Consider the following 23,934-nt stretch of genomic DNA (forward strand, 5'->3'; position numbering starts at 1 on the left):
TGGTCAAATTCGGCATATATTATGAGGGTAGAGCCAGTAGGATTTTGTGATTTATCAAAAAAGTGAAATGTGCAAGGAAGAGCAGAGCGAAGGATGATTCTAATGACCTGCACAGCTGGAAAGATGGTGCCATGTTTGAGATGGAGATTGCTACTGGCGGAGTAGGATGTAGGGAGGAATCACAAGTGCTTAGCTGGGGGCATGTTACGTTTGAGAGGTCTGTTAGACATCCAAGTGGAGACGCCAAGTAGACAGTTGGACAGACTGGCCTGGAGTTTAGGAGAGAGGTCTTCTGATCTCCTCTCAGACTCCATTTTCTCAACAGAAAACAAGTACATGGTTGCCTTGACGAATAATGAAATGACATAACATGCTTCTGGTACAGTACCTGACACATAGAAGACATTTTATAAATGGTAACTGTGGTCGGCAGAATAATGCCTCCCACCCCACCAAAGTTGTCTGTGTCCTAATCCCCAGGACTTGTGAATATGATGCCTCACATTCAAAAGTGACTTTGCAGGTGTGATTAAATTAAGGATCTTAAGCTGGTAGATTACTTTGGATTTTCCAGGTTGGTCCAGTTCATCACAAGGGTACTTAGAAGAGGAGGGCAGGAGGTTAGAGAGGAGACAAGATGCTACCAGCTGGCTCTGAAGATGGAGGAAGTGGCCACAAGCTAAGCAACGCAGGCAGCCTCTAGAGGCGGGCAAAAACGATGCAACAGATTCTCCCGTAGAGCCTCCAGAGGGAACACAATTTTGCCGACCTATTTTAGACTTCTGATATCCTAAACTAAGATAATAAATGTATGTTGTTTTAAGCTGCTCTGTTTATGGGAATTTGCATAAGAAACTAATACAGTAGCTATTAATAATGATGCTATTACGACTGTTGCTGTTCGGTTTGGAAGGTTGTTTTTTTTTCCCCTAACCGACTATGCTAAAAAAATTGTTATTGAAAGTTGAAGATCCCCTACTGATGTTAATGCTGTAAAAACAACGGCTTTGTAGGCACTGTCCCCATAGGAAGTTAATAAGTAAACAGATTTAAATGAAATTAATAAGTAAGTAGCTAACCTTTTCTGATCTGAAAACCATTAGAGAGGTAATTCTGGAAAGTGGAGCAATTATAGCAGCCACCGTTGCTTTTCCACAGTTGCCTGAAAATGCTACCCGGAAACAGCTGAATCTTTAGCAGTAACCACAAAAGATTTGCTAGAGCACCTTGCAATTCATTCCCTGATGTTCTCTGTCCGATCAAGTGACAAGAACTACAGTTCTCTGCTCTTGCTTCTGCTTCATTTTTTATGGCTCGTCTTCCTTGTTCACTGAACAGCACACAAAATCCCTGCTCTGTTCTCTCAGAGCTTTGCTCTAGCCCATGAATTTCTTTATGGTCATTCCCAGGACAAGGATACATTCAGGCTCTAGACGTTGAGGGGATGCCTCTTACCATCTAGAATAGTGGGGGAGAAGTTGTGAGTGGCATCTTTATCCTACCTGCCTTTCAGGTGGGTTAAGTCCAGGTGAGTTTTCTCTACATTTGAGCAAGAGGTTGAGGGTGAATTTTAGTAGCCGGGGCTCCCAGGCAGTGATAATAGATATCAGCAAGTATCATTCTGTGACTAAAACAAACAAAAAAAAACTTAACACTAAACACTAAAGATATTCTGTGACTTTTTTTTTTAATTTTTTTTTTTTAACGTTTATTTATTTTTGAGACAGAGAGAGACAGAGCATGAACGGGGGAGGGTCACAGAGAGAGGGAGACACAGAATCTGAAACAGGCTCCAGGCTCTGAGCTGTCAGCACAGAGCCCGACGCGGGGCTCGAACCCACCGACCGCGAGATCGTGACCTGAGCCGAAGTCAGACGCTTAACCGACCAAGCCACCCAGGCGCCCCATTCTGTGACTTTAAAAGAGTGAAACAAGCACTGGGTGTTGTATGGAAGCCAATTTGACAATAAATTTCATATATTGAAAAAAAAAGAGTGAAACATTCATATGAAACAGATTAAAGAAAATGACAATTTTAGAAAATATTCTAAATTAGAAAAGAACATCTATTATTTGTTAAATAAGAACACACTATCTGGAAGCAAAACATTTGCCCAAATACCTTCTTTTAGAAGCAACAAAAAGAAGATATGGTCAAACAGACAACTCAGTCAGCAACATGGAGGATAAACAGAGGCACATTTATGGAATTCTGTGAAGTCAGAAGAATTTAACAAAAAGATACATAAAATGTAAAGGAAGGCGGCAGATATGGAAGGTATATAATCAGAGTCTCTGCTGTGAATAATAAGAGCTCTCAAAGCATGAAGCAAAGATGTGAGAAGCAGTAACCAAAAGAAAAAATAGAAGAAACTCTTCAGATATGAAATGGAATCAGAGATCATGTTTCAGCAGGCTCACCATTTTCCTGGAAAAACTGATGCGGAGATATCAATTCCCTGATGTATTTTGGTAAAGATTTTGAACTTCCAGGAAATGGATCCTGCAAGCTTCCAAAGGATAAAACAAAGCAAAAGATTACTTTCAAAATAACTAAAATCACTCAGCCACAAATAAATGCTAAATGTATGGAACATTCATATACAATCCTGGTACCCACGCTCCAATGCAGCAATAACATACATCAGATTAGATAATACACGACCCTAGTACATGAATGTGTCATACATTTGTTATATATTATCATCATTTTAAAGACTGTGGATTCTATTCTAGGATTCTATACAGTCTTTAAAATGATAATTTAAATCAGAAGTTCTTATAGTGTGGTCCAGGGACTCCTGGGTATGCCTAAGATCCTTCGGGGCGGTTCATAAAGTCAGAGCTACTTTCATAACAATAGGACATTATTTGCCTTTCCACTCATTCTCTCACACATGTATACTAGAATTTTCCAGAGGTTGTTGTATGCCACATGATGTCAGAACAGATAGAATGAAGAAGCAGATAATGAGAATCCATCTGTCTTCTATTAAGCCAGATTTGAAAGAAATTTGTAAAAATGTAAACTAATGACACTCTCTAAGCTTTTAAAATTTTGAAAATAGTTATTTTAATTAAAAATTTATTCATGTTAACATCAATGTTAACATTTATCGTTCTTATTTTAAAGTAATACAATAAACATTTTAAAGTTCTCAGTTTTAACTAAAAAAAATTTTTTTTAGTGTTTATTTTTGAGAGAGTGAAAGAGCATGAATAGGGGAGGGGCAGAGAGGGAGATACAGAATCCGAATCCAGGCTCCAGGCTCCAAGCTGTCAGCACAGAGCCCGTCGCGGGGCTCGAACTCACAAATCGTGAGATCATGACCTGAGCCGAAGTTGGACGCTTAACCAACAGAGCCGCCCAGGCACCCCAGTTTTCCTTTCTAATACAGTAAATACCGATAGAAATAATCTACATAGGGGCACCTGGGTGACTTTATGTTTAAATAAACATTTTTAAAAATTAAAAAAAAAAGAAATAATCCATATAAAAGCTTTTTAGAGTCCTCCATTATTATTTATTTATTTATTTATAGTTTTTTTTTTTTTTTAATGTTTATTCTTGAGAGAGAGAGAGAGAGACACAGAGCGTGAGCGGGGGAGGGGCAGAGAGAGGGGAGACACAGAATCCGAAGCAGGCTCCAGGCTCTGAGCTATCAGCACAGAGCCTGACGTCGTGCTCAAACTCACAAGCCGTGAGATCATGACCTGAGCCGAAGTCGGACACTCAACCAACTGAGCCACTCAGGTGCCCCTGGAGTCCTCCATTATTTTTAAGAGTGCAATGGATCCTAAGATTAAAAAGTTTGAGAATTGCTAATTGAGATCTCTTTTCTTAGACACAGAAACCACAATACAAAACTGTGTATATGTGGTCCAAATTAGAAAATAATATGAGTCTCTGTGTGTAAAAAAGGCTTATTTTTTCTTTCAAATCATGGGGGGGTGTTCTAAATCTTATGAAAGGGTAGTTAGAAAACCTAAATATACTAAACTTCTTGTCTTTAATAAATTAAAGTAGAAATTGTTTTAATTTACAATGTTATGATAAGTACACTTTTAAGAATGTACAGTATGTTAAGTATCTAAATGTAAAATTCCTAAGATGATGCTTATCATCCAACAGACTACAGAAATTCAAAGCACAGAAGACAGTTCATTCTGCAAAAGATGAAATAGAAAGGAAGCAAAGCAGAAGAAAATATGGGGAAATTATAATAGTGTGAAATGAGTCTGTAAAGCCTAAGGTTTACAAAAATTGAAGCATGTGGGGGAATATTGAGGAATTCTGTGTCTCTGTTTTTATCATTAAGTCTGGAAGGCAAGTGTATCTTGGGGGAAATCAGGAAGAAATCTGGCTGCTTTGACAAAAAGAAATGAAGTGAACTAGGATTGCCTTTTCCAAAGCACTGCTGCTTATAGAAATATCACTATTTTTAACTTGATGAAGAGAAGAAGTAAAAACTAAGAATATGATGGATTTTGATTTGCATAGAAAAGGTCACAGTGAGTTGGAAGAAAACTAACAGAATCATACACCTATCTTTTTACGTTGTCTGTACAATTTTAGGGGGACTTTAAAATGACATCTGGAAAGGATTCTAGGTAGGCAAAAATGTTCTAAAGGTTGGAAAAGAAGCCGTGAAACACATTGGAAAAAATTGAGATTGCCCACTTTGAAGAAGAGAAGTCTGAACTTTGGTTACCCTGGGTCTCCTTATAGTAGCTCTAGTCAGAGGTCTTATTAAAGTCCATTGGACAGTGGTTGTTGTCTACACTGAAGTAGAAAGAGAAAAAGCAAGTTTAAATCTGAGCCTGAAGATGTGGGTTGTATATACAGAGCTGCATCTTTAGGCCCTTGAGACAATAAAAGTACCTAGAATCTCACTGACACTCTAAGAACAGCAGTGATACACCTGCACTTTTGTGAAATCCAGGCCAGAAGAGACCATCACAGCTGAAGGAATTTTCAGTACATCTTTTGGGTAGCTCACATTTCCTACTCAGTTTCCCCAAAACCCTTTTAGTACTCAGGTTTCCATTTTCCATTTTGTCTGCAGGCTGCAGGCTGGGCACTCACCCCTCACCCAAGTGATCTTCTACACAGGAGATGTGACCCCCGCAGCCACTCATCCACTCTTCACCGCCTGTCTCACCCCAGGAGGAAATCTGGGAGCCTGTTTTCAAAGGCACTTCCAGAAAACTAACCAAATAATGTTGTTGCAGAGTGACTCCTGCCAAAAATCATTGAACTGTCTCTCTAATCAAGAAAACCCATTTCTAACTCTCTGAAGCGCTACTAAGAACCAGGAATGGAGGGTTTGTCTCAAAGATGGCATCCACTAACACTGTAAGAGCAGCAAGGACTGTGGAATTATCGCCACCAAGACTGATCTGATGATCACTTTCACAAGGCAAGATGTTACTGGCAAGAAAGCAAGCAAGCCAGGTGTTATTGTTGCCTTTCTTCTTGACCCTGTGATAAGGGATGCTTATATCCCTTAACCCTCTACTTCAGAATATTCAGATTAATTTACATATTTACACCTGGTGAAGAACTCAGGAGTGATGCTCATCAAACTTTTTTTTAAAATTTTTTTTAATGTTTATTTCTTTTTGAGAGACAGAGACAGAGCATGAGTGGGGGAGGGGCAGAGAGAGAGGGAGACAGAATCTGAAGCAGGCTCCAGGCTCTGAGTTGTCAGCACAAAGCCCAACATGGGGCTCAAACCCACGAACTGGGGGATCATGACCTGAGCTGGAGTCAGACGTTCAACTGAGCCACCTAGGCGCCCCTCATCAAATTTCTTAACACCCTAAAGCTGCCATTCTATACTTGGAGGCTGCCAGTGCCACCACCAGACGCTAGATGTCGCTAGTTGCCGCTTAGTGTCATTACCCCAGGCTAAAAACCCTCTATGGAGCACTCCTTTCGCCAAACTTGGGGTCATGGGCCACACCCTAACTGCGTGGACCTGAAGGAACAATTGTCTGATCACTTCTGCTTCCCTTTTAGCTTCTGCAATAAAAGGCAGGGTCCAAAGCTCACACAATAGCAATTCCACAAACTTAGGGTGGGGTTGAGATGCTGGGTCGGCAAAAAATGACAGAAGTCCACCCATTTGTCCTGTGTAATTTTGATTATAACTTACATAATGTCAACTTAATCATTAATTTCCCCGTTTCCCAGCTATATTTATGTTTTAGGACTGTGTTTGTTTTTTTTTTTTTTGTTTTGTTTTGTTTTTTGTTTTTTGCAATCAGTGTTGGTATGTATGTTGGTGTAAGATAGATAGTGCTACTGCTCTGCTGTTACTACCTCTATTATTATTAGCAAAAACCCAATCATCACTTATATAGAGACTTATAGTTAACAAAGTGCTTCTATAGAGATTTACAGAATATAAAGAAAATGTATTCTTCTCAGTTGATACTCAGAATTACCAAGGTAAGCATAATTTTTCCCATTTACCTAGGAGGAAGGTGTGGTCTCTCTACAATTCTTCATCATCACACAAAGAGTAGAAGGTAGAGCTGAAGCTTGAACTAAGTTTTCTGGTTACCTCTGCAGTGACCTGTCTACTACTTTCTACCGTGCTGGTTACTTATTTCATTTAGGAATAGATGTTTGTATCCAGGAAAGATAACCTTCCTTACCCTAGAAAGTAATGCTTTTGCTTTAATCTCACACAGTTCTCTGGGTTTGTTTTATTTTGTTTTGTTCTAGGAAGACACATTTTGGCAGACGAAGCACTCAAGCTGGGCATTCTAGATGAAATGGTGAACTCAGACCCGGTTGAAGAAGCAATCAAATTAGCCCAGAGAATTTCTGGTAAGAAGAATGAAAATAGCGCAAGTTTGGGAGCAAGCTAAACTTTCGTTTTAATAAGGAATTCCTTAAATATCTTATGGTACATCCATGCGATAGAATATGATACAACTTTAAAATGAATGACAAACTACGTATTGATTTGGTGTGAATGCTATGATTTAACCTACTCTTAAGTGAAAAGCGTCACTGTGAACAGTGGTTCGCCATTTGTGCAAAAAGGAAAGGGGGATGGGACTGAATGTCTATATGGAGAGAATGTGTATATGTAACTGTTCTTCTACATATAAGATATTTATGTAAAGATTCACAAGAAATGGTTCATGGTTGCCTCTGGGAAATGGGGCTGGTCAGCCAGGGAAGCCATTGGAAGAAGACTTTTCATTGTTTACCGTTTAGTATCTTTTGATTTTGTTTTGAAATAATGAATTTTCTGTAAGAAATAATTAAAATGAAAACAAGAAAACATTTCAGCAACTAGAAACAAGCCTCTCTAATTTACCGCAATAAAACCGTAGTTTTGTCTCAGTGAGCTTGTATTTTCTTTCTGTCACTGGTTTCTCATTTTGTGGGTTCATGGCATCCCTTTAAAAGTTCTCTGGAGTGGCACTATTCCTTTTCAATTTATGGAGAGCAGCGGCAAGATGGAGAGGGTTAAAGAGTGCCAGAAAAAATAATTGGGAGCAGTGTTGGGTCACAGATAGAGCAGCATGTTCATCTTTCTGCTTGGTGGTAGGCAATGGCTCAGTGTCACTCAAAGGCATTCCTTTGAAAAAGTCATTCTTTTGTTGACCCCAGCAGGGACCAAACACTTCCCTGAAATAATCTTTCTTTTTGTGGCTCTAGCCAGTTGCTGTTTCAATGCAACAGGAAAAGCTTGAACTGGAGAGTCCAGGACCGTGGAGAGAAAATCCTGGTGACTCATAAAGAGAATCAGCAAGTCTTTGCCCAAAAGGGAATGAGTTTCCTGGTGTCTTTCTCTGCCTTCCAAACAGTCTTCACCAACTTTTCATCACTGATTTCATTGTGCCTCCTGGCAGAGCTTATAGTTAGTTTCGTTAGAAGTCACCCGGCTGACAACAAAGGCTATTTGCATTTGGAAATCCATTCGTGATTTTTTGGCTTGAGGCTTATGATAGACCCATGTCTAACAGTTACACCTGTGGCTTTAGGTTGTAAAGAACTAGGTTTCCACAGGAAGTTCTTGTCCTTAACTGAATTCCCTAGATTGAGATTTGAGAGTTAAGTCACTAAAAGAGATAAATGAGGATCATGGTCTTTTTACAGTAAACTGTAAAATGCTCCGTTTTAATTTTTGTAATTTATTTAACTTTTAAAATAAATTTTAAATTAGAAAACTAAGCATTAAATTACTGTTTATAAAATTTATAAAATGGTCTTTTCAATCTCAGTAACATTGCACAGTTTTTCCACTTGGTGGCGTCCAAATATTGAGAAGGAACCGTGCTTTATTTTATTTTATTTTTCTTTATTCCTTCTTTTTTTAGGAATCATCTGCTTTAAAATTTAGCAATTCACCTGTTAACAGTAGGGAAATGGTTTGGGGCTTTGGGAAATTATGTATAACTATTTTAAATTATAATTATGAAAACTATACCAAAATATGTAACATTGTGGATAAAAATGTCCAAAATATAAATTTACATATATTCTATAATTATAGCTACATAGAGTATGAATATAGCCCCAAAAGTAAAGGAAATATGCAAAAATTACAATAATTTAATTTCTCTCAAAAAATTTCATAAGGAATCTTTGCTTCTGTGTTTATTTTTTCCAGCTTCATTGAGGTATACTTTACACACATTAAAATCTACCCATTTCAAGTATAGAGTTTGAAGAATTTTTATAATTGTTTGTAGCTGTGTAACTACTATCACAATCAGTATATAGTTCTATTACCCTAAAAAAAAAAAAAGTATTTTTATGCCTCTTTTCAGTAGATTCTCTTCCCTGCCCCTTGGCCACAGATAATCAATGACCTACTTTCTGTTACTATAGTTTTTGTTTTTTAGAATTTCATATAAAGTTGGAATCACAATATAGCATGTAGTCTGTCATGTCTGACTCCTTTCACGTAACATAATGTCTTTGGTATTCATCCAGGTTGTTTCATGTAATAATATTTCATTTTTTTTAATTACCTAATAGCATTCATTCCATAGTATGGATGTCCCTCCCGCACATTGCTTATCCCATTTATTAGTTGATGGACATTTAGGTTGTTTTTACTTTGGACCTACACAAGTCTTTGTAGACATATTTACCTTTCTCTTGGGTAAATACCTAAGAATAATGCTACTGAGTTGTATAGTAAGTATATATTTGGTTCTTAAATGCTTTTTAAACTTGATGGGTAATGAAAAATTCACTAGTGAACTGGAAGATGCTAATTTTTGCCAAGCAAATTGGAAAAGAAAAATAATATGGTGAGATTGAGCTTAGACAAGCTCTTATTATACTGCTTGTAATACATCTCACCTAAAGGCAATTTGGCAGTTAGGTACTGAGACTTGCTCACATCTTTTGACTTAGTATTTCTATTCTTAGGAAGTTATCATAAAGAAATAATCACAGAAGTATACGAAGATTTGTGTACAGTGATACCCACTGAAGTTTATCATCGTAAAATACTGGAAACAACTCAAAAACCTAATTTAATTTTAGGGGATTAGTTACATAAAAGATGATAGATCTCAATGAAGCAAACTAATCAGCCATTAAAACTTCCATTTTTTAAGGAATTTGAAGAACTTGGGGAAATGCTTACATGTAATGCTAAGTAGAAAACAGCCACGGGGCGCCTGGGTGGCGCAGTCGGTTAAGCGTCCGACTTCAGCCAGGTCACGATCTCGCGGTCCGGGAGTTCAAGCCCCGCGTCAGGCTCTGGGCTGATGGCTCAGAGCCTGGAGCCTGTTTCCGATTCTGTGTCTCCCTCTTTCTCTGCCCCTCCCCCGTTCATGCTCTGTCTCTCTCTGTCCCAAAAATAAATAAACGTTGGAAAAAAAAAAAAAAAACCCAACAGCCAGGTAGGAAATTGAACAAATGTGTGTGTTTATGTCTTCATGTGCATATTTGCATGAGGAACTAAACCAAGAAATTTTTATCACTGGTTGTGATAGGTAATGAATTTTTATCACTGGGTAGTAGGTAACGAAGACTTCTGATTTTTTTTTTTAAAGGCTTATCTTTTCCTAATATCTGAGTCATTAAATTTACCCAGAGGAAAAATGGATGCCTGGCCAGTGTGGAGGAGATGCAGGAAGAGGTGCATTTCTCTGTAGAGAAATGAGCTCAGGACAGGAAGTCAGGAGACCTGGATGATATAGTCTCAATCTTCTATCGATCTTAGTAAATTAGCTTTTTGGGCTTTATCAATAAAAGGAAAAGATTCAATAAAATTAGCTGGTTTCAGATCCTGTTCTGAGACCTCCCAGGCTCCAGTGGTTGAGCTCCAGTTTTTGGTTCTTGCTACAACCTGGACAGCTGCACTGTGTGTCTTTTGGGGATTAAGGCTTAGAATCCCATGGAAAACTCTGGGAATTTTACTATTTGTTGCTGTTGTTTTTTTAGAATGAGTTCCACTGTTTGGAAGCCTATGATTCCTTGCTGCTGCTGTAATAGGTAAATGCCAGAGATACAAGGTAGAGAAATAGTGCAAATCAACAAAGGACTACTTGAAAGAATTGTATGTACATTTGCCATTCATTATCTTACAAAATGCATAGCTTAGAGAGGCTTATTTATTTTGCCTTTCACTTTCATTTAAGGTCTTGTTTCTTTTTGTTCCAGGCTTTCCCCTCCTCCTCCTCCTCCTCTTCTTTTTCTTCTTTTGGGTCTTTGTTTGCTTTTAAATATAGCTATTAGTATGTTGTTATTTGCCAGAACAAAAATGGTGGATTGACTTGAAAGAGAGGCTCCACAAAAATCTTTTATAAACATATATTTATATTTTATAATAGGTATTTGTGAGTATGAGAAAAACCACTGAAGTGTAAACTTTAAAATGGTGACTTTTATGGTATGTGATTTATACCTCAATTTTTAAAATACATGTGAAATGATTGAGTTCTCCTTTCCCATTTGTAAAACTATTTCACTAATACAGCTTATTCCCACTCCATCCTGGCAACTCACACCCCACGCTCCCACCCTCACCCCACCCCCACTTCCCCTGGTGAAACGTTGATTTAAAAATAATAACATGGAAACCATTAAGGAATTTCTTTAGTTTCAATTTCCAATGGTCAACGTTACAATCAGCAGTTTGGAACCAGTTATGGGTGGGAGGGGAATATAGGAGGTTAGCATATATCTAAAAATATGATTTGGGAAGTAGCTGCAAATTTCTCTGCAAACTTAACATGCATCCTGGAGAGTTGACTGTGAAAGTTAATTAGCTTCAGGCATCTTAATGCTCTTGTTATATGAAGCTTCTCAGACTACTGCAGTGCAGTGCAATGGATTTAGCAGAGCAATTCCAAATTACTTGGCCAAACCAGATTGCTTTGCTAAACTGGGGAAGAGAGGGTCCTGTAAAATGCTATTTATTTGCACTTGCATTTGGCCAACAGCCTGCTTATTTCCAGACTAAGAATTCCCTGTTCCCATGTGCATGCTTCTGGTGTGAAGCTGAAAGTGTGTGCTGTTATTCAAAGATGAGCACAGGGGACATCCAGCTGGGGGCCTCAACCCAGGAACCTAATGCTGTTTTTGTCCCTGTAATGAATCCTGGTTCTGTTACTGTTACTGCACCGTGTTAGCCATTTTTAGCGATTCTAATTCTGCCTAAAGACTTTGGTCTGTTTATTCATTTCAATTTTGTGACTTTAAACAAATCTTACCTGGTTTCATCGCCTTTTTCTCCATTTTATCTTCTGCTTTTTGTAATTTTTTTTGCTCTCTGTGAACATTTATATACACATGTCTCGCAAGAGCAGAGTGACCCTGCCTCACATAGACGGCTGAAGCACATGTCTAAATGGAGCTTCCTTTTTCTGTGATACCCAAGTTCTGAGGGTGACCTCCTGTAAGACTGGAAAAGTGCAGTGGTTCTGTCTGTCCTTTGCAGAGCTTCTGTGACAAACACAGCTTACTGTTTGTCAGAATTGGAGGAGTCAGTCCTTTATGTCTTAGGTAACCATTTCTGTAAATTGCATGTTGTGTCTCTCTTTAAACTATGCGGAGAATATCTTTCTGTCAGTTTCCCGGAAAGAAAAGAGGGAAAATAATCACTTCTTTATTTTTCCTTTAGGAGGGTGATTTGCTTTTTTTTTTTTTTTTTAATCACAACTTGAATATTCTTCTGCCTTAGAATACCTCAAAGAATTAAGGGAAAAAATGTGAATGGGTCAAGGAAATAATTCAATTATAAGCATATTTGAATCACTAATTAGTTCCTCCCCTCCCATTTTCCTGGGCAGCAAATGCTGGTGCTGTCCTGCCCATACTTGCCTCTCTTACTATGTAGGCACAGCTGAGTGAGTTTAAAACGACCAGGATTTTCAAACAACCAGGTGTACAGAAACACACACTGAAAACACCACACCTGTAGACCCAAAGGGGAAATCCTGAAGATATTTTGTTCTAATAGAACAAAATTGTAAGATAATAGCTTCCTTTATAGTTACAGCAAGAAAGAGAGAGGAAATTGAGCAGGGAAAAAGCATCCATATTTGCGCCCTGATCCAAAACTCTCCAGTGGATGTGCTCAGCTTGGCCCTAGACTGGTCTGGACGAGTGCCATGGTAGTTCCCAGAATGCCCATCTGCAGTCTGAGAGATTCTGAGTATCCCCAGGATAACAGCATTATGCTGATCAGCAATAATTACTGCAGTAATTACTGCACACCACTAAGCAGGCTTTTCTTTTTTCTTCTCTCTCCCTCTTTTTTCTTTCTTTCCTTTTCAGTTTCTGGCCTGGGGTAAAGTTTGCCAGGAGCTGCAGCCATCTTGGATACGCAGTGGCTGACCTAATGCTCTACTCCTGGACTTTCCAGAGGCTACACCTCAAAATCAAGTGTTGAATTTTTTAAAATACTCATGGGGCGCCTGGGTGGCGCAGTCGGTTAAGCGTCCGACTTCAGCCAGGTCACGATCTCGAGTTCGAGCCCTGCGTCAGGCTCTGGGCTGATGGTTCAGAGCCTAGAGCCTGTTTCCGATTCTGTGTCTCCCTCTCTCTCTGCCCCTCCCCCGTTCATGCTCTGTCTCTCTCTGTCCCAAAAATAAATAAACGTTGAAAAAAAAAATATTCATGTGTAGGCCCCACCCTTAAATATTCTTTTTTTTCCAAAAAAATTTTAATGTTTATTTATTTTTTGAGAGAGAGATAGAATGTGAGCAGGGGAGGGACAGAGAGAGAGGGAGACACAGAATCCGAAGCAGGCTCCAAGTTCTGAGCTGTCGGCACAGAGCCTGACGTGGGGCTCGAACTCATGAACTGTGAGATCGTGACCTGAGCTGAAGTCGGATGCTTAACTGACTGAGCCACCCAGGCACCCTCCACCCTTAAATATTCTTAACTGAGCCTGCAGTGGGGCATGGGCATCTGAACTTCTTAAATTTCTTGGATAACTCTGATGAGTACTATGGTGTTGGAGTCAGTCCTAATGAGACGGGAACACTGGTAGGGTCACAAGGACAGAGATCCAGCGCTCAGACTATGTAGGTACAGCTAAGTGAATTTAAAATTGCCAAGACTTTAAAACTACCAAGTGTGTAAGAAACACACTGAAAATATCATACCTGTCCCTGGCACAGACTGCCCCAGCTGCCTGTTTGTGCTATTACACTGACAGCTCAGCCCCCTTTCCTCCTCCACTTGTCCTCCACATACTTGGCCCTTCTCCCTCCTCTCCCCACTGACCGTTCCTGTCTTCCTTTTGGGCCATCGGGAATTAAATCAACTGTAGGCCCTGGAAAGGTCTCCATCCTTCTCTGCTAAGCTTGCCTTCCTATAAGTTGAGGATCAGGCTAATACATTGCATAATTGAGCAAATAATTGGAAACCTGTTGGGTAGAGTTCATGTCCTTCCAACAATAGCAGGGCAAACAGGGACCATATGCTATCCACTGTCTTCCCCTCCTTTCCTGAATCCTGTTATTAACATCATATGGGAAAGCATTAATTTAAAAATCCATTATTTTCAATTCTACTTAGTAATCATGCATTAAAGAAGTATTGTTGCCTCAAAATTTTTTTGAGATTATACAATGCCTCACAGATAAATTTACATGCGTACATGGTTAAATCCAAATCTTACTCACTCTCCCCTGCACACATAATAACACACCAATGCCAGATAGGTTCACGTTCATATACCTTTTTATGGTGAAACTGCTTTATAAGGCCTGGTAGGTTTTCTGTCTAATTAACTGAAGTGTACCTTCTTGATATAATGGTGTATCCTTGAAGAGTTGGTAGCACTTTTTAAAAAAAAGTCTCTGGTATAGTGGTTTAGACAACAGTTTTCGTAATATGTTACACGTTTATTCTTTTTATTTCAAGATCTGATAATGTGTTTCTTATAATGCAGTTGACAAGAGAGTTTATTATATTGCAGGTGACAAGAGAATTTGGTTATTTCTGTGACATACATGTTAAAATTATGACTGATAACATTATAACAGGACATAACAGGTTTTTAGGAATTTTATGTAAGTATATTCTAATATATAACATGTAATGTTTTCATACACATTTATTCTTTTATGCAAACTTTAGAATCATTCTGTTGAGTTTTTTTAAATTTTTTTTTAGCATTTATTCATTTTTGAGAGGCAGAGAGAGACAGAGTGTGAGTGGGGAGGGGCAGAGAGAGGGGGAGACACGGAATCCAAAGCAGGCTCCAGGCACTGAGCTGTGAGCACAGAGCCTGACTCGGGGCTCGAACTCACAGAGAGATCATGACCTGAGTTGAAGTCGGATGCTTAACCAACTGAGCCACTCAGGCACCCCAAATTATTTTTATTTTTATTAATATTATTATTTCAAGTAGGCACCATGACCCCCGTGGGGCTCAGACTTACGATCCTGAGAGCAAGAGTTACATGCTCTACTGGCTAGCTAGCCAGGTGCCCCTGTTGAGTTATTATTTTTTTTTAATACAGAGCCACAAGGGTTCTAATGAGAAATTCATATATAATATATATGGAAAATATTTATATTTTCATGCTATTAAATGTTTATATCCAGAAACATGAGTCTGTCTTTATTAAGGTCTTATTATATGTTCTTCAATAAAATGGTATAGTTACATTCTTAAAGGTCTTGTATATTTCTTGATAAATTCATTTCTAGGCATTTTTAAAAACAGCTTTAGTGATGCATAATTCACTTTATAAAGTTGCACAACCATCGCCATGTATCAGTTTTAGGACTTGTCATTACCCCCAAAATTTCCCTCAAGTCTTTTTGCAGCTTACCCCCCTCCTACCCCTGGCCTTAGGCAACCACTGATCTTTCTGTCTCTATAGATTTGCCTTTTTGGACATTTACTGTGAATGGCATCATATGATATGTAATTTTTTGTATCTGGCTTCCTTCAGTTTGCATAATGTTGTGAGGCTCATTTAAATTGTAGCATGTATCAGTAGTTTGCTGATAGTATTTTGATTGCTGAATAGTATTCTAATGTATAGCTATACCACATCATTTTTTTTATCCATCCATCAGTTGATGAGCTATTATGAATAATACTATTATGGATATTTATATACAAGTTTTATGTGGAAATATGTTTTCATTTTTCTTAGGTAGATTCCTAGGAGTGAAGTTGCTCAGTTGAACAATAAGCTTATCTTTTCAAAAAATTACGAGACTTTTTAAAGTAGGTATACTGTTTTAGATTTTCACAAGTAATGTCTGAGGACTTCAGTTACTCCACATCATCACCGACATTTGGTAGTGACGTCTTTTTGATAGTAGTCATTCTAGTGGGTCTATATTAGTTCTCTCTAGCTACATAACACATTACCCCCAAATGTAACTGCTTAAAATCAAACATTTATTATTTGGCAGTTTCTGTGGGTCAGGAATGTAGATGTGGTTAGCTTGGTCCTCTGGTTTAGGGTTTCACAAAAGATTGCATTCAAGGTATTGCCTCTGGCTCTTTTCACCTCAAGGCTTGAATGGGGGAGAATCTGCTTCCAAATTCATTCAAGTAGTTGTTAGTAAGATTCAGTCCCATAGGGTGTGTTGGCCCTGTTCCTCGTTGGCTGTTGGCTGAAGGTCTCCTTCAGTTCTTTGCCACATGAGCTTCCCCAAAGGGCAGTTCACATATGGCAGCTGGCTTCCATTAGAATGAACAGGTGAGAGAGCAAGAGAGGGTGAATGAGACTGAAGCCAGTCTTTTTGTAACTTAATCTCAAAAATGACATTACTTACAGACTACCTACCACATTCATTATAGTTTGTTTGTTTTTTATCACTGTGGTTTGAATTTGCATTTCCTTAATGACTGATGATATTGAATACCTCTTCACATATGTATTAGCCATTCATATATCCTCTTTGGTGAAATATCCCTCAAAATTTTGCCCATTTAGAAAATTGAGTTGTTTGCCTTCTTACTATTGAGAGACAAGAATTCTTTAAATACTCTGGATACAAATACTTCATTAGATATTTGATTTGTAAATCATACTAGTCTTCTGTTGATAACAATTACTGCAAGTTTCGCAGTTTAAACAACACCAATTTTTATTATCTTACAGATCTATAGGTCAGATGTGTGGTGGGAGGTTTTCACTGGCCTAAAATCCAGTGTCTGCAGCTGTACTCCTTTCTGGAAGCTTTAGGGGAAAATCTGTTTCCTGCTCAGTCAGGTTGTTGGCACAATTCAGTGTCTTGTGTTATAGGACCAACATCTCCAAGTTCTTGCTGGTTGTAAGTTGAAATGAATGGCTTAGAGGCCACTGAGTTCCCTGATTCTTGGCCTCTTACCTCCACCTTCAAAGCCACTTCATCACCAACAGGTCAAATCTTCCCCATGCTGTGTCTCTCTTACCTTTCCTCCTCACCAGTGTCTCTCTCCACATAGCTGGGAAAGGGTCTCCTCTTTTAAGGACTCATGTGATTAAGTTGGGAACATCTAGACAATAAAGGATAATCTCCACATCTCAAGTTCTTTAACATTCATCATATCTGTAGAGTCCCTTTGCCATGTAAGGTTACATACTCATAGGTTCTAGGGATTAGGAAGTAGACATGGGGAGGGGGGCATTACTCTACCTGCCATACAAATATTTTCTCCCAGTCTATGGCTTATCATTTCTTTTTCTTTTTTAATGTTTATTTATTTTTGAGACAGAGAGAGACAGAGCATAAGCGGAGGAGGCATAGAGAGAGAGGGAGACCCAGAATCCGAAGCAGGCTCCAGGCTCTGAGCTGTCGGCACAGAGCCCGACGCAGGACTCGAACTCACAAGCTGTGAGATCATGACCTGAGCCCAAGTAGGATGCTCAACCGACCGAGCCACCCAAGCGCCCCAATCATTTCTTTTTCTTTATGGTGTTCTTTGAAGTGCAATGTCTTTAATTTTGATGAAGTTCAGTTTATTGATTTTTTTCTTTCATGGATTATGCTAAGAATACTTTGCCTAACCTGAGGTCCTGAAGCTTTTCTGTTTTCTTCTAGGAATTTTTATAGTTTTAGCTCTTCAATGTAGATTTATGATCCACTGTGAGTTAATTTTTGTATATGGTTCTAGGTAAGGATCCATTTATTTTTTATTTTTTATTTTTTTTGCATGTAGCTATCCAGTTATTTCAGCACCATTTATCGAAAAAACTCTCCTTACTTCACTTGAATTGTTTTGGCACCTGTGTTGAAAATCAGTTGGCTCTCATTGTCAGGATTAAATTTTGAACACTCAGTTCTCTTCCACTGATTTGTATGTCTCTCCTTGCACCAATATAGCACTGCCTTCTTTTCTAGGTGTTTTTAAATTTGTGTTACTGTTAGGAACAGAGTTAAGATTATTTTGGATTTAAGGGGCGCCTGGGTGGCGCAGTCGGTTAAGTGTCCGACTTCAGCCAGGTCACGATCTCACGGTCTGTGAGTTCGAGCCCCGTGTCGGGCTCTGGGCTGATGGCTCAGAGCCTGGAGCCTGTTTCCGATTCTGTGTCTCCCTCTCTCTCTGCTCCTCCCCTGTTCATGCTCTGTCTCTCTCTGTCCCAAAAATAAATAAACGTTGAAAAAAAAAAAAACAAAAAAAAAAGATTATTTTGGATTTAAAATATTCTTAACTCAGAAACATTTTCCTGAAACCTACGGAGAGTTTAATATTTCATCTACTATAACACTGTCTCGGTTTGGGAACAGAAGGAAAATGCAATTTTTATGCCGAAATTAGGTAACTTGAAAATTACTTTGAATCTGTTGAATTCTATCTTGCAGGACTAAGGTGCAAAGATAACAGATATTTTGATATTAGTGTTACGTTAAGTATTTTGATGAATAGCATTTAATTTTGTATTTTGAATTTGAATAAGTTATATTATTATTATTATTGTTATTATTTGCTCATATTCCCTTGGTACAAGTAACATTTCCAAAGATGTGATTATCTTTCTTATTTCTGGAAGGTCAATCTCTGGAATCCCGTAGACTCTGCAACAAGCCAATTCAGAGCTTACCCAACATGGACGAAATTTTCAGCGAAGCCCTTTTGAAGATGCGGAAGCAGCATCCTGGGTGCCTTTCTCAGGAGACTTGTGTCCGTGCAGTCCAGGCTGCTGTACAATATCCCTATGAGGTGGGCATCAAGAAGGAAGAGGAGCTGTTTATGTACCTTCAGAAATCAGGGCAGGCTCAAGCCCTGCAATATGCTTTCTTTGCTGAGAGGAAGGCAAATAAGTGGTCAGCTCCCTCTGGAGCATCCTGTAAAACGGCGTCAGCGCAGCCCATCTCCTCAGTTGGTGTTGTCGGTAAGAACGTAGTGTGGTTAAAGTCATTTTCCAAATCTGCACATATAAAGTGATACCATTTGCTTAGGGCCACTGGGTATCAGACTCTATGCTAAACACGTTACTTGCGTAGCTAACTTATTTTGCACCCCAGCCCATGAATTATCTTCATTTTACATGTGAGGCCTAGAGACGCCAACCTTCTCAACAGTAAGCTAAACACAGGCGGTGTAAGGGTCTACATTCGGTCTGTCTGACTCCAGACTCTGGGCATTTTTTACTCATCCCCTCCTCTTCCCTGCATGAATCTCTCACTCCTGGGTTTCCCAACAACGGTTATTACTTCTGCCACATTTCAAGGTATGGTCTGTCACTCTTATAGCTAGGTATTTGGAATGAAGACTCTGCCTTTCTGGTCCCTGGGTCCATTTACTTCTCGTCATTCAACATCACTCTCCTCAAATCTCTCTGCACCCTGAAACAGTGACCTTAATTTTTCCCTCAGCGATTTTCCCAAACAAAACGTCTTCTTTCCTCAGAAGCTAGCCCTCTGATTAGCTTCTTTGTGCCACTTTCCTAATCTTCCTTTGCTCTTAGTCTTGACCCAAGAATGGTCTTTGGTGGATTTTATTTTTATTTTTTAAATATAATTTATTGTCAAGTTAGCTAGCATACAGTGTATACAGTGTGCTCTTGGCTTCGGGAGTATATTCCCATGTTTGATCGCTTATATACAACACCAGAGCTCATCCCAGCAAATGCCTCATCCCTCAATGCCCATCATCCATTTTCCCCTCTCTCCTGCACCGCCCCCATCAACCCTCAGTTTGTTCTCTGTATTTAAGAGTCTCATATGGTTTGCCTCCCTCTCTCTTTGAAACTATTTTTCCCCTTCCCGTCCCCCATGGTCTGTTAAGGTTCTCAAATTCCACATATGAGTAAAAACATAGGATATCTGTCTTTCTCTGACTGACTTATTTCACTTAGCATAATACCCTTGAGTTTCATCCACCTTGTTGCAAATGGCAAGATTTCATTCTTTCTCATTGCCAAGTAGTATTCCATGATGTATATAAACCACATCTTCTTTATCCATTCATCAGTTGACGGACATTTAGGCTCTTTCCATAATTTGGCTATTGTTGAAAGTGCTGCTACAAACAGTGGGGTACGTGTGTCCCTATGAATCAATACTTCTATATCCTTTGGATAAACTTCTAGTAGTGCTATTGCTGGGTCATAGGGTAATTCTATGTTTCATTTTTTGAGGAACCTCCACACTGTTTTCCAGAGTGGCTGCACCAGTTTGCATTCCCACCAACAGTGTAAGAGGCTTCCCGTTTCTCCACATCCTCGCCAACATCTCTTGTTGCCTGAGTTGTTAATTTTAGCTACTCTAACTGGTGTGAGGTGGTGTTGCAAGGTGGTTTTGATTTGTATTTCCCTGATGATGAGCGATGTTGAGCATCTTTTCATGTGTCTGTTGGCCATCTGGATGTCTTCTTTGGGGAAGTGTCTCTTCATGTCTTCTGCCCATTTCTTCACTGGATTATTTGTTTTTTCAGGTGTTGAGTTTGGTAAGTTCTTTATAGATTTTGGATACTAACCCTTTATCCAATATGTCATTTGCAAATACCTTTTCCTATTCCATCACAAAAATTAACTGTTGGGACTTCATCAAGATAAAAAGCTTCTGCACTGCAAAGGAAACAACCAACTAAAAGGCAACTGATGGAATAGGAGAAGATATTTGCAAATGACATATTGGATAAAGGGTCTCTGGTGGATTTTAAACCCCCGGAAATGGTAAGCAAAATGTTATATGTGTCAGCTTATGTACAGTCTTCTGGGGGAGGAAGTCCATAGTTTCCTGAAAGTGTCAGCTTTCTTAACCCTCACCCAGCTGTCCAGCACCAACCCAGTTTGGAGGAAAAGAGCCCGCTCAACATCTTCTCAGCCTATTGTATCAGTCACACTGTGCTCCTTCCAGTCTGGACTCTGCTCACTTTTGACTTTTTTTAATGCTTATTTATTTATTTTGAGAAAGAGAGCAAGAAGCACATGTTCACAGTAGGGGAGGGGCAGAGAGAGAGGGAGAGAGAGAATCCCAAGCAGGCTCCATGCTGTCAGCACAGGACCTAACATGGGACTCAATCCCATGAACCATAAGATCCTGACCTGGGCTGAAATCAAGAGTTGGATGCTTAACTGACTGAGCTACCCAGACACCCCCCAGTTACAGTTTTTAAACAAGGTGGATAGAGAGAGTGAGACAGAGAGAACTATGAATGTTCCTTTTTTGTGTGTTTTTTCAGCAGCACCAATATTTATTCCTAGTCGATGTTCACTTAACCTGTTTCTTCTTCTCTATATTCCTTCACGCCAAGAATAATTAATGCAATACAATTGCAAAGGTGAAATATATCAGTATTGTGTTGGTCAATCATTGTTTGAGAGTTTCCCTAGTTCTTTGTTGTGAGCCTTTATAAAAAGATTCTAAATTCATGTCTGACATGAAATGTCTAAAAGTCTGAAGTTGTTTTGCTTTTGTTTTTGTTCTTGAGTTTATTTATTTTGAGTCAAAGAGAGGGGGAAAGAGCTGGGGAAGGGCAGAGAGAGAGGGAGAGAGAGAATCCTAAGCAGGCTCTGCGCTATGAGTGGAGAGCCCAATGCAGGGCTCAATCTCACAGTTTGTGAGATCATGATTTGAGCTCCATCTCACAAACTGTGAGATCATGATTTGAGCCAAAATAAAGAGTTGAGCGCTTAACTGACTGAGCCACCTAGGTGCCCCTGAAGTTGTTTTTTTTTAAGTGTACCCCATATTGTTCAGAAAAATATTTGTAAAAGCATTTAAGGGGCATTTGCGTGGCTCTGTTGGTTGAATGTCCGACTTCGGCTGTGCTCCTGATCTGAACAGTTTGTGAATTCAAGCCCCATGTTGGACTCTCTGCTGAAAGCTCAGAGCCGAGAGCCTGTTTCAGATTCTGTGTCTCCCTCTCTTTCTACCTCTCACCTGCTTGCACTCTCTCTCTCTCTCAAAAATAAATAAACATTAAAAATTTTTTTTGAAGAAAAAGCATTTAAAATACATAGATGATAACTTGGATACAAATAAAGTGAGAGTTTGGTCATCTCCCCCTTCTTCATGTCTGTCCCCATACTGCCCTGTACTTGTTCATTGTGACTCAGCCTCCCGCTGTACCCAGTGCCCTCTGGAACGCTCCTACAGCCTCTTCTGCTTCACTAATGACTCCTTGTCTGTCTCCTGCCTGAAACCTTGCTTACTCTGGGCACCCCTCTCAGGAGAATGCTACTGCTTCTTTCACGGCCCAGGAGCCCCAGTGGCACTTCCCAATTCCCTTCTCAGACCATTATCTCTTTCAAGACACTCCTCTGTAGCTCTGCCATCTGCTCTTATCGTTCTGTGCCTCCTCATTACTGTATTGCGCCCCCCACCCCCACCTCCACTTGGCTGAAAATTCTGGTACCTGGCTCACAGTTATCCACTTTCTCCCAAATCCAGCTGCCATCCTGATTGTCTTCATCATCCGTGTGGACAATGCATCCAGTCCTGTTCCTTCCAGGTGCCTTTGCCTCCTCAGATCCAGTAATGTTCATATACTTCAATTCCATGACCCCTACTCATGCCTTTACCATGGGTCTTGTCTTTACCCTGAATATTCCTCCACCTCTGAAATTCCAAATCCAACCTTTACCCCACAACCTTGTATCTTCCCACATCTTTTAGTTGGTTATTCCAACTGCATCCGTTCCTTGATCAGCTCCCCTTATCTTGACTTTCTTGTCCATTCAGATTTCATTTCCAGGGTCATCATGTCAGCCACGCTCTTGTCAGTGACTTCAAACACTCCATGACTTACCGCCCTTTCACTCTGCCCTCTGGCAAAACCCCAACTGTGTACTTCCACGAGCCCATTTCCAGGCTTCTCAGAACAGGGCTGGGCACTCTCAAAGCCATCAAAAGGGGAGGAGACTGCAGTGGACTAGAACTGCAGAACCAGTAGTGAAAGCAGCCCTTATTCTTTATTTACTTCTGTCAAAAGAAGAGGTTCTTGACCAGATTTAATTCCATGGCAGTTAAAGACAATAGGTTGTTAGGGAAGCAGGACTCCTTGCTCCTGTCTATATGTGTTTAATGAGGAAAAATTAGTAAACTAAAGTCAATATCAATATAATATGTACGTTTGAAAAGGTAATTCCCAACAGTGAAAAGCTTGGCTTTTCAGCTCTTTGTTTGTGAGATCTTGGAGACACAAGTTTGAAAAGAAAAATTAGGAGCTAAGAACTTTTTAGAAAGAAATACATATTGTGTTTTCATGTATGTTTTGGTTTCGGTGATTAAATGATCTGTGTCAGTTTATCATCGAGCTATGAAGAGAATCTAAAATTATGGCTAGGACACTTACAAAAAGCATTTATGGTTTGGATTATGAGTGGATTTGTAGCCAAAGGTCATTTAGCATATCTCTAAGAGATGAGCTCTGAAGAACTGAACTCGATTGGGCCACCTGGGTGGCTCATTCGGTTAAGCATCCGACTTTGGATTAGGCCATGATCTTCTGGTGTGTGAGTTGGGCTCTGCACTGATGGCTTGGAGCCTGGAGCCTGCTTCTGATTCTCTGCCTCCTTCTCTCTCTCTGCCCCTCCCCCACTCAGGTGCTCACTCTCTCTCCCTCACAAATAAATAAATAAAACAGTAGAAAAAAAAAAAGAACTATACCTTCAGAAGTTGCCTTTCCTTCCCTGCTCTGTTGTCAGTCCTGAGATATCACTTACCTTACGCTACACTTTACAAATTGCTTGCACGCTACATCTTGTTAGTCCTTGTTGTCTCTGTGAGATTATAATTTCTATAATGGTAGAAATGTTATGTGGAGCTTGAGACTGAGAGCCAGGAGGCCAGGGTTTTGAACGTCATGCTCTACCTCCTATTTACCCAGGCTAAAGTTTAGGATACAAGTTGCCATAGCAGTGAGAGCTATCCAGCCTTCTTGCTACTGAGTGAAAGGCAGATGTTTATTAATTTTGGAAAACTAAACGTTTTCAAATAATGTAATATATTTGTTATATTAAGCAAGTTAATATAATTTGAAAATTAAATATATCCCAGAGAAACAATGATTTCTGATGACTGATAGCATTCTGTAT

The 23,934-nt window shown here is 39.5% G+C and overlaps 1 protein-coding gene across 1 annotated transcript in view; it reads left to right on the forward strand.

The window, feature by feature from the left end:
• Window positions 1-23,934, forward strand: part of EHHADH (enoyl-CoA hydratase and 3-hydroxyacyl CoA dehydrogenase) — a 44,616-nt gene that overhangs the window by 16,110 nt on the left and 4,572 nt on the right. The window contains exons 5-6 of the mRNA XM_003991838.4: window positions 6,734-6,838; window positions 18,442-18,783. Coding sequence (XP_003991887.1) covers window positions 6,734-6,838; window positions 18,442-18,783 — 447 coding nt within the window. The remainder of the gene's footprint in view (window positions 1-6,733; window positions 6,839-18,441; window positions 18,784-23,934) is intronic.

The sequence above is a fragment of the Felis catus genome, chromosome C2 (genome assembly GCF_018350175.1).
Source record: "Felis catus isolate Fca126 chromosome C2, F.catus_Fca126_mat1.0, whole genome shotgun sequence".
Classification (NCBI taxonomy): Eukaryota; Metazoa; Chordata; class Mammalia; order Carnivora; family Felidae; genus Felis; species Felis catus.